The following is a 12303-nucleotide window of genomic DNA, read 5'->3' on the forward strand; positions in this document are numbered from 1 at the left end:
TTTGCCAGTCCCAGTTTAGGTCTCCGAGTAAAACCATCTCGGATTTAGTCCAGTTATGGAGAAGATTGGAGAGTATATTCGTGGCTTCGCTTGAGGCAGCGGGCGGGCGGTAGCATCCGACCACTATAATGTCTGAACCACTTGGGAGCGATAGTTTAATTACAGAGAGTTCAAAGCATTTTGGTTTTGTTAGGGATTCGATGCAGGTGCAGTCTAAATGGTTTTTAACATAAATCGCAACCCGCCCCCTTTTCCCACACGGTCTGTTCTAAAGACATTGTAATCTTTTATATTTATCATATCATTTGTAATCGACTTTTTGAGCCACGTCTCAGAAAGGACAATGATATCAGAGTCAGTCGAATCGGCCCATATTCTGATGGAGTCCATCTTATTAATCATGCTGCGAACATTAAGGTGAAAAAGACGTAATCCGTCTTTCGTTCTAAACTCCTCTGGCGTTTGCAGCTGAGACAGTTCTGGGCCTGGATTCGGTTTCACGTTACCCGACATCAGGAGTAGGAGAATTAGAAGCCAGGTCCTCCTGGGCTGGTCGGCTTACCGTCGCAAGTGCGCGCTGCATAGGTGGAAAGTCTCCCATTTCCCTGGGCCCATAGACAGCGTAGTCCTCGCGGCAGAACCCCGGGTAGATGAGACGTCCATGAGAGAAGGTCCTCCGCGAGCAGCGGGGTTGTCATCATGGCAAAAACTCTTACTGAATCCAGGGAAGCCATGGTGCCTGGGGTAGGCCACACATCAAGCGCAGGTGTGTCTTGTGGGTGTTCAGCGTCGGGAGCGACACCGGTCCCGGAGATCCCCAGCACCAGGTAGCCGACCAGGTAGAATAGCAGGGGAGGTAGCCACATCATCATGTGTGCGGTTGGATCCCAGAGTAGCTAGCCTAAATATGTCTGAGTCGGTTAAGGAGATACACTGTTGCGCTTTCCCACAGTCGAAACCTCATAAATGCTTTAGGGTAGAGCTTTTATATGTGTTTGGAGTAGTCTGAAGTCATGTCACACAATATTAGGCCATCTTCTGTCTCAATCGTTGACTGTCTATGGGATCAAATCAAATAATCATTATCCCAAAGGCCCTCAGGAAATAAGTGAAAATACAAAAATAAATACTTTCTTCTTGAAAATTGTTTTACTATTTGGAAAGTGCTAAGTAGGAACTATATGTATGCACTTTACAAAATGCATTAGCCTGTTTCCCCAAATGAATGTGGTGTTGAAAAAGTTCTCTAATAACTTAACTTTGTCTTTCTCTCCTTCTCTGCAGCCCTTGAATACCATAATCTCAACACGTCCACAGCAACCAAGAACTATTGGGTGATAACAGGTAAATTGCTCTCGCTCAATATGCTTTATGTGTTCCCCCACCATGATACCAGCCCACACACACACACACACACACACACACACACACACACACACACACACACACACACACACACACACACACACACACACACACACACACACACACACACACACACACACACACACACACACACACACACACACACACACACACACACACACACACACACACACAGCTGCTGGGTGATCAACGGTAATCATGATCCGCATCGATCGGACAGAACAGCCGTTAGTTAAATGCCCCGGTGCCCGCTGTTGTGTGATTCAGCAAAATAGTATTGGCTCTCTCATTGTCTGTGTGTGTGTGTGTGTGTGTGTGTGTGTGTGTGTGTGTGTGTGTGTGTGTGTGTGTGTGTGTGTGTGTGTGTGTGTGTGTCCACTGATCCATCTCAGTTACTTTAGCCTCTAGTAAGAAACACACTTAAGAGAAAGATTGATACAAGCACCTATGGGTGTGTTTGTGTATTTATGTCTGTGTGTTTGAGATGGAGGCCCACAGTGCATTGCTATAATGGAAGCTTTAAAATGAAAAGATAGATCATCCATTCCTCTTTCATATCTCATCTGCTTTATTTAGTTTGTTCTCCTCTATATCAATACCACAAATCTCTCCCTTATATATTTTCTCACTCCCTTGATCCTTACCTTTCTTCCCTCTGTTCCTATCCTTCCTCATATTGTCAATTATCCCACACTATGCCCTCCTGAACCCCTCTTTACCTCCTTAACCCTTCCCTTCTTATCTCTACTCACAGTGATCCAGGATGTAGACAGCTCCTCTCTGGAGGCCAACTACCAGAGCTTTGCCAGTCTGATGGAGCAGCGTCTGGCCGAGCTCTTCCTGGTGGCCGGGAGGCAGGGCACTCGGGCGGCTCGAGCCCGGAGGGCCACCTCCGTAGGGAGCTACACCGTACAGGTGGGTGGGGTGTGATTTGAGTCTGTCATAGAGTGGTTCAGTGATAACGTATATGTGTAGGCCAACACAGAAGTTAGCATCACAAGGGCTCCCTCGGCAAAAAGCAATGGGATCTTTCATTGGATTTCAGAATATTGCAGAAAATAATCTCAGTGGCAACACCTTTATGTTGTACACGTTTTGCTCAGCAGGATAATCACCACTTTTATGATATTTTTTTTATAAGGGTAAATGCTATAGCTAGAAGTTAAAAGCTAATGTAAGGCTATAAACAAACTACATGACGTCACATGACTGAGCATCACCTGTGCTGAACTAACAATAGCTAATGTTCGGCGTGATGATGTTTAGTAGTCTCATTTAGCCACTTGTTAGCAACTATTGTGTTTTTATAACACACTGAAGCTTAAAACATTCACCAGTGAGGTATTTACTTTATTTTCGAAGAAGAAAACGTGAAAATCTCTTCAGCAACAGACCTTATTTCAAACATCTAAACAAAAACGTTAACTTCGAGATAAGGGAACCTGAAAGTGCTACAATGCTAACTCATTTCGGGGTTTAAAACTCATTCCTGCACATAAATAATGTCTGTATTACCATATGGTTTGTTTATACTTGTATTTGTATTTGCTTTAAAAGAACCAGTTTCCCATTTCAGCCCATCTTTGCTAACTGCATTTACAGTTTTAGTCTATGATATGCACTAAGCAGCTCTGTGACGAGCTCTACTAGCTCGTCACATATCAAAGTTTCTTTAAATGCATCGACAAGAAAGGCTCTTAAACCTGGCACTGCTTACAATCATAATCTCACATTTTAAAATGAATAAATGGGCAAAATAATAAATGATGATGTATGCTTAACATGTTTCAAGCTAAGAAACACTTATGGTACAGCATACTTTGGAAAATAACATATATGTGATTTTATTGTACTGCTCTAAGAGGGTATGGCCCTTTAAAATATGGCGATCTTAACATTATATTGAGACGTTATGGTGGTATTGTATTCAGCAGTACATAGGTTTGTGTATTTTGTTCTCTGTATTTGTCGACTCCCTACCCATTGTTCAAATGAACGATCCCTAGCTTTATGCCGACACACCCGCCAGGTTTTATGGGAAGTCACAGATGACCAGTTTTATAGCTGCAGAAGGAAGATACAAGAAGTACGGGGGGGGGGGGAGAAATCATCCAGCCATTTAATACCACACATCCCTGCTTTTTATGACAAAATTAAATTACAACACTTGATTAGAACCGTGTGATGGGTTCTCCAAAAAAAAAGTGTTAGATGTATGATGAAAAGAAACTGAGATTCCAAGTGACTCAGTTATCCTCCAGTGTCTTCCCCATGTGCAGTTATCTCGCTGCAAGTGATCAAAGGGTTTTGATTGGACAACCGTGGATAAAGTATTTTTAATCTGTTAGGGGGAAGAGATTAAGGATGGTATATTACATTTGGCTACATATGATATGTTGTGCGTCAAAGTGTTCAAAAATAAACTATGATTCAGACTTTTGATTGACTGAATGTCTTTATCAGCTTGAGATATTAAACACTTTTTTACTGTTCTCCTACAGATGGTGAGCATGCGCCGGCTGCCCGGTCCCAAGAACCCGGCGGAGATGACCTACTACGCCCAGCTGAACGGAGCCCCCATCACCGGCTTCACCGCCGCCAAGACCCTCAGCAGCCTGGACTCACAGACCATGGCTCTGACCCTGGGATACTTCGTACAAGTGCAGGCCGAACGTAAGCTTTATACGTTACAATATTTAATCAGATTCAAAGTGATTGTTATAGAGCAGAGTACAAGGAAATGCAGTTTCAACCTGAATGTGCAAATAGTAGATGAATTGCAGATGAGGTTATAGTATATTCAAAATACATTAAATTACATTTCATTTAGCTGATGTTTTTATCAGAGGCGACTTACACTAAATTCATCCAACCATGAAGAAGCAGGTACATTTCCTATCTATAATCCCAACCAGATTAAGTCATACTGCATTAACTTTCAAATCCTTGGTAAATGCTACATATAGGAGCAAAGATGTTTAGCAAAGATGCAGCACATCTGTGTGTGGCAGTATGTACAGGTTGTTGTGTATATGATACATTGTTGTATACATATTACATACATCTTTAACGGTAAGGTGCCAGCTTTAAGGCACATATGAGTACACAAATGGTTGGAATTAATATTGAATACAGTGTCATAAATATGTTTACAAAGCCGTGTAAGGTCCCTGAGTGTGAGGCGCTTTAGGTTGAAGCCCCATGAATATGGAAGGGAGTGTGGGAGTGGGCTAGAGTTTGAGAGGTCAGCAAGGTCATGGTGTTGTGAAAAAAACAGTTTTGGATATTAAGTATCATGTGTGTAAAGGAAAAAGCAGGTCAGCCAATCCACGCAAACATCTTTTTGTTGGGAGCATTTTTGGCATCAGTCTCCTGGGGATCTCTCATAGGACATACACAATCAAATATATGAAATGTATAAATCTACACTGGACATACTTGACAGGTGTCTTGGTTCCAAACCATTTCAAATAAAGGAGCCACATATATAACTGTGACATACCACAACCACCTCTAAGGTTTGGTCCTCCAAAAGACTAACAATGGACTTGTATAACAACAATATACCCAATATGTTTGAATCAGGCAAATATCCCGCTATAAATTAAATGATTAACAGTATCTACATTGACTGTTTAAGGCTACCAGTCTGTGTGTGAGCTTGCCTGTGTTAGCTAAGAACCAGCTAAGAACCAGCTGGACATATGTTTCTCAGAAATATACAGGCAACACTATTTCTCAGCTAAACAAATATTCAACACAACCCCCTGTAAACAACCAATGATCATTGTTACACTGTTTTTTATACAGATAAGACATAACCTAATTTCTGAGCCTTAAAGTGAGATGGAATCAATCTCAGTCCTGGGAGGAAAGAGAAAAAACTCCACTGACAATACATCCATGTCCTATATCTGTTTTAAACATAGCTAACTGCGATTGAAATGCAACATTAATATACACACACTGCTCAATTCCCATCTGTCTATGTACTTGCTGATTTATTCCAGCTATAGAAACAATTAGCATAAAATAGGACTATATCCCTTTGGCTTTTGCATTTTTACAGACACATTTATTTGCATTTAGCTTTTATGCAAATGGTTACAAACATATTATGGATGCACCCTTCGTATTCTGCTGCCATTGTAAAGACATTACCAAAAGCATTCCCTTTTTTCATCTTTAGGATAACTTCAGAGGGTTGTAGTAGTGTTTATTGTTTGGGTAGACGTTCAAACTGTAGCTGCTGATGAGGACGGAGTGTTCCCTCTCACCTTTCATCAGAATCTATAATTAAGAAACTGGAGAAACAACCGTCAGCGCCTCTCACAGCTCCTCCTCACCGCGCTCAGCCTGCAGCTGAACACTGTGTTCTTATCAAATGTATTCCGCTTGCCTTCACAGGCTCAGTGGAAACAAACTGCATTCATCATTTAGATGAAAACATCTCTTAGGCAAACTGCTTGGAAACCTTAGTTATAAGGAGGACATTGATGTGATCATCTTTATGTTATAACAAGTCTTTTTAACTTTGAAACACAGTTCTCGATGTGTTTACTTTCATTACAGTTTTGAGATTTATTATGCATTTTTGGTACAATTTAAATGAACATATTGACATTTCTGGGAGATACTCTTACCAGTTTTTGCTTTTTTGCTTAGTGAGATGAGAAAATGTTGGGCTAAATTTGAAGCTACAGCCAGAAAATGTAGGATGGAATAAATCGAGGATTTAACATTGTATTATAACATGTCTCATATCGAGCTCTAGATGAATGGTAGCTAATGGACAATACATTCAATACTGTGTTAATTGTCTTGCTTAAAAACACATTTCGTTTTTCTTAGATTAGATATATTTTCTAGACTTCCTCCCTTATGATATTCAAATGATTGGATGTGAATATCAACAAAAAATGTCAGTCCTTTTCTGCCACACTGTATGTTATACTTGAGTGATGTTCAGTTCTTGCATCTTTTTTTAAGAATATTGAGTGTTAAAAATATAGATATGATCGGAGTTCTTTTTTTCTGCAGTCTCCCTTTTAGGCGATACAAATGTAAAAGATGGAAGGTAGAAATGAAAAGTGTTTATTTCTGCTTTGTGCTTACTGGCAGTTCATTAAGTAGCTTAACTGCTCAGAAGTGATTGAATGCATACTTAAATACTGATAAATGATATTTGTTTGTTTGCAGCTGTGGTGAAGACACCGCCCAGCAACCTGTGGATCGTGGCCGTTCTGACGCCTCTCTTCCTGTTGATGGTGGTTATCGTCATGGTGTCCTTCATTATGTGTAAGCGGAACCGGGTCATGTTTAAAAGTGGCCCCTTCAGGAACTTCAAAACCCGCTCCAAGGTAAGACTTACTCAAACGTACTCCATCTTTATCCATTTCTTCTCATTTTGTTTCATGTCTATATCCTTTTTCTCTTTCTACTTTTTTTCCTTCATGTTCTTCTTTCATTTACCAATTATTAATGATAACCAGCTGTTGCATCACTCTTATTGAGTAAAGTCTCACCCCATTGTGTTCTAACAGCACTGCTTCACCTTGAAGGGGAACTACGTCCATTTTCTAATTCATGTTCTTTTTAAATGGGACTGAAGAATCAGAGTCCAAATACTTTAAATATCCCCGGGGAAATGTGACTGTTGCTCTAATTTAGAATACAATTGATACATTATTAAAAAGTCATTTAAAAGACTAACACTATTTATTAACCTAAGAAGCTCAAGTAATAATGTACAATAAACAAATAAAATCAAAACTTATTTATAAAAATCTAAGTAAAATGTCCAACGGAAGATAATTTTAAATTAAATCAAAATGTGCACAAATGTTGTACTACAATATTTAACAAACATATACACTGATGTATTAGTATTAAACAAATATGAAAGCTGAATATCACAGTTTAAAAGGGTTTGGCTACTAATGGTGAAATAAATCCTAGCGCCATATATTAATATTAGCAGTAGTTCATAGAAAAATTGAAGAAAATTGTTTTGAAAGATATAATAAGAAAGTTCATATGGGTGTAAAAAAGAAAACAAACATCTGTGGCAGAAGAAAATCAGGTCTGCTATTTATTCCTCATGAAGCAACTTTCAGACTATACCCATGGACACAACTTATTGGAATTCATTCAGAGGATGTTCCCTTTAACAATGTCCCAAATGCTAATTCTACATAGAAATGTTATCAAAGTTATCATAGTCAGGTTTTGAATGAGCGACACATCACGCAGTTGTGTCTTCAGTTTAGAAAAATGTAATCCCATATGTGCAGTCTTGTTTTTCTCTCTGCCCAATCGCCCGTGGTCATTGCTAATCACGCATGCTTTGAAGTCTAATCGGCTGAAAAACAATGGGCCGGGCTCAGTGTACTGGAAGTGAACCTTGGGGGTAATGTTGGCCCTTTCACAATAATAGCGTTCACACTACATCAACTTATTAGACGCTAAAGACAAATCAATCACTTGAAATGAGCATGTGTCAAATGGATTGCCACCAGCTGCTGTGCTCAGGTCAGATTGTTCTCCTGCACATGAATGACGCCAGAACAACAGCTGCTTGCAGCCAGTGAAGTGGTAAACAGGCAATAAGCTGGCCGGCCTCATTTCATCTGAAAAGGCTCTGAACATATCTCAGAAAATCTGGAAGTAGGTTTCCCATTTGATATCATGATTATACTTCCTCTGAGGATTCCTGTCATTGCACTACACATGCACTGAATAATTATCGACCACGCTCTGGTCTCATTCAGGTCTAGCTGTTAACACAGACATAATGTACAGAGTTTGTAAACTGTACCCTGCACATTATGTTGTATGTCATCCTTATTGTTGTTCTGTTGTTTTTATGTTACATGTGTAACTAATGTCCTGCAGGTCACCCTTGAAAAAGAGATCTTTTGATCTCAAGGGGCTTTCACCTGGTTAAATAAAGGCTACAAACAAACAAACAAACAAACAGACTGCTCCCCAATGTAATGAATAAACCAGCATACAGAATCATTCTTCCTCCGAATCAAAGAAGACTTAAATAGCTTTGACCGTCAGTAAAACAGTTTGACAAACATTTTTACAAAGTTCCTCATGCTCCTCAGTGATATCCTGATAAAACAAGCAATTATTTTTGTAAAGGAATACATCCAAATGTACCCATAATGCAGTGCTGTTCTATGCAAGGTAGCAACAAGTGGAGTAGTAAAGATTGTTTAATGCCACAGTTAGGTTAAAAGTATACTCTGGATTAATTATAATCCAGATATTACTCAAATCACTGTATACATAATTGATTTTTCTTTTTTAATTGTATCCTAAATTCTTAATTTTAACACCATTTCCACACAATTAATATGCTTTCTATCCTATCCTATCCTATTCTATCTGGTCATTTCCCATTGTCCACTATTGTGTTCTGTTATTATATTAACCCCTTCCTTACCTTGTCCCTATGACTCTCTCCTTGTAGACCTCATATCGAAGGGAGGGCAGTTACCACCACCAGGTATTGACTAAGCACTGGTTAGGAGGATTACTGACTAATTGACTGACTGACAACATGATTAAAACATTAAAGGAATAGTTTGGCTTGTTATTGAGTGGGGTTGTATGAGATAGTGATCCAGTCAGTGTATACCTATAATAGGAGGCAGTCGGCACACCCCCAGTTTGGAAGAAACAGACAGGAGCACATTTTAACCATGTAAAAAATCACTCAGTAAAAATGTACGCTATATTTAAAATGGCCCTATTCTGCTCCTTTTCAGGTTAATATTTTTATTCAGTGCCTCTACTGTGACATGTCTCCATGCTCTAATGTTCAAAATGCTCTTTATTTGTCTCTCATACTGCCTGTGCTGCAGCACCTCTTTTCACCCTCTGTCTGAAACCAGAGCCCAGTCTGCTCTGATTGGTTAGCTGGCCGGATCTGTTGTGATTGGTCAACAACATTAACATATCACGTACAATGTGATGGAGTGCTAGCCAATAAAGCGCTGTTACACAGTGATGTCACTATCTTCCAGAAGAAAGGAGTCCACTGGAGGCGTTTCAGGCAGGGGGTACATGTGTGTGGGAGGGAAATATATATATAGAAAACTAGACACCAAACTGCAGAATATGGAAGTTTCTGGTCCACCACTGCCTTGTTTGGTTAGTTAGTTTGTGTTATTGTGTGTATAACATACTAACCAACTGAGGGATTTTCACTTTAACTAGAGCAAAGATAACCTGTTCAACCCTGAGCCTGTTTTTCAGGTCTCAGGCTCGAAAATGACATTCCCTGAACAAATTACCATATCTTCCCTTCTAAAAGGGTTACATTAATAATCTTTGTTCTCAAAGTAATGATAAACCTGTGAGTTGGATGTAGAAAAGTCAGAAATCAATATAGATGTTTATATATAGATATATATAGATATATATAGATGCCCTGAGACACAGTCTCGAAAAAAACCGTTAGGGGGGGGGGCCCCCTGCGTTCACATCTTCACATCACAGCTTCACATCCCTGCAAGCTCTGTCTGATGGCAAGTTAAAGCAGTATTAATATCATGTCAACCACAATCTACTTTAGGTAATACACTGACTATGAACAATTACCTCATACTACCACTCTTGAAAACATCTGGATAAATAATTATTTAATGAAATATTAGTTTCTGCACTACTTCCTGATTTTCACTGACTGTCTTTAATGAACAAGTATTGTACTGCCTTTTTGGCTGCTGATTGTATGTGCTGCCTGTCCTTGTTGCTGGGTAAATGTGTGCATGTGGTTTCTGGGCTGTAGACATTCCTCCATCCTCATTGGCTATTTGGACATCAATAGGAGGGAGAGAGGAAGTGGTAACGAGGAAAGGTTAAAAAAGAACTAGAATCATTGTGTATGATTTAAATTGATTTGGGGTGAGCCGATCGGGAAGTAAAAAATCTCGTAAAAATGGGCAAATAAGCTGCCAGCCAGAAGAAGCCATTTTTAACCCAGACTCATCTACATGCATAGTGGAAAAGAGCCCTCAAAACCTGCAAACCAAACCAATCTATTTTTATTATGTAGCATCCATAAAATGTGACTCAAGCTTGTGTCATCAGCCTTTCTGCCAGCTCCTTTCCTTTTCAAGGTTTATCCTCTCACATGAAGCCACTCTCATCTCACAGTGGCTCAGCGGGAAGCCTTCACAGACCCCCAACCCAATTCTTTTTTCTATAGTATCTCCACTGAATTATGTACGTTATCATGGCTAGACCCATAGCAGATGATTAGCGACAGATAACTGGTACAAAAACATGTTAAAACGCTGGTGGTTACAGCTGTTATGGTGGATGTCAGCTGATCCGCTGGTTATTTTTGGTTCAGCCTGTCCCTCCCCTCATTCCTCAAGAGGAGGAGATGTGAGGGAAGCCATGGATGGGTAGGCAGGACATTTTCGTGATGGAGCATAAATATAGAGTTTGTATAGATGTGTCTTTAGTGTGTCTCTTTATACTACAGTATTACAATTTAAATGTACAAGCTATAACTATAAAGGTTTTGTTTGCTTTTACAATTACTGCAAACATTATTTTGTGTTTTCCGAAAGAACGCATCAAATATTAAAGAGTCCCCAAAATATGTGATTTCTAAAATGGTGCCGCGAGGCCACAATCACTGTTTCTAAAGCACAGTGGTATTTACACTGTCCCTATCCCAAGCAGTGGCATGCACAAACAAATGTGATACATATTTCACACGGGTTTAGTTCGGGAAGAGTTTACGGCAAGAGGCAAACTGGAACTAAACACTCCAGTGTCTTGAATACACATACGTTTAAATGTTTTCTGGTTTATATTTATACAAGACTCGCCGAAATGTAAAGATTGAATGTCCTCTGTAATTGGTATCTTTGTTATGCCCTATAGGCCGCTACACACCAACCTGACACCAAAGAACGCGTACCGAAGGCGTCCCGACTTTTACGTCCGCTACTTCGCCTGGGTCGCCTACGCCGCTCGCCTACGCCGCTCGCCTACGCCGCCCGCCTACGAACACACCGCAAAGACTTCAGTCGACGAGTGGCAATAACTGTCCTTACCAGAAGGCAGCGGTAGTGTGTATTCGTCATTCAAAAGAGGCAACAGCCAATCAGAGTGATTTCTTTGGCTGACTTTCTTTGGCCGATTCAACATGTTGAATCGGCCGCGGGAGGTGTGAAAATGTGCCGTAAAGCAACGACGGTGCGGGACACACCAACCTGAGAAGGGCGCCGCGAATGCCCGACTGCCTCTGACAGCCTCTGACTCCCAAAATCGGGTAGGTGTGTCAGGGCCTTAAGAAACACTGAAATGTGTCAGAAATCTAAGTTATAAAGCGGATAACATGGAAAAGGTCCCTATTCCGGAGGGAAATTGTACATTTAGTAAAAAGCACACATTTTTCCCAAACCCAGGTCAGGAGTGTGAGTTGAAACATACTTGCATCTTTGATGGTTGTGGCTCAGTGGTTATTTCGCTGATCTTCGGATCACAGGGGCACTGGTTCGAATCCCACTGCAGTCAACATTCCGCTGTGTCCTTGGACATGACACTTCACCCCAAATTGCTCCTGTGGGGATTGCCCACAGTATTGAATGTATGTAAGCCGCTTTGGATAAAAGCATCTAACAAGTGACATGTAATGTAATGTAATGAACTAGAGGCCAGTGATGTTGGATTACTCTTTAAAGTAGATTTGATAAACGTGGAGGAGTCCTTTAAGCTCCAATTTGCACTCATGTCATCTTTGTCTCGGTAATTTATCTGGATAATGACATCCAACCCAAGAGTCTTTGCAAATATACCTGGTATATAACTTAACTACTCATCTCAAGTTGCTTAGGAACGTAAACAATGACGGTGCGCAGAAGAGAAGATCATATAGAGATAGCC

General features: G+C 40.3%; 1 protein-coding gene across 6 annotated transcripts in view; it reads left to right on the forward strand.

Moving 5' to 3' along the window:
- Window positions 1–12303, forward strand: part of kiaa1549la (KIAA1549-like a) — a 161656-nt gene that overhangs the window by 99285 nt on the left and 50068 nt on the right. For 5 of the 6 annotated variants that reach the window (XM_034238661.1, XM_034238662.1, XM_034238664.1 and 2 more), the window contains exons 8-12: window positions 1285–1344; window positions 2141–2301; window positions 3888–4059; window positions 6586–6746; window positions 8867–8902. In XM_034238661.1, the coding sequence (XP_034094552.1) occupies window positions 1285–1344; window positions 2141–2301; window positions 3888–4059; window positions 6586–6746; window positions 8867–8902 (590 nt within the window). The remainder of the gene's footprint in view (window positions 1–1284; window positions 1345–2140; window positions 2302–3887; window positions 4060–6585; window positions 6747–8866; window positions 8903–12303) is intronic. The other variant, XM_034238665.1, reaches the window with a different exon arrangement.

The sequence above is a fragment of the Gymnodraco acuticeps genome, unplaced genomic scaffold (genome assembly GCF_902827175.1).
Source record: "Gymnodraco acuticeps unplaced genomic scaffold, fGymAcu1.1, whole genome shotgun sequence".
NCBI classification, from domain to species: domain Eukaryota; kingdom Metazoa; phylum Chordata; class Actinopteri; order Perciformes; family Bathydraconidae; genus Gymnodraco; species Gymnodraco acuticeps.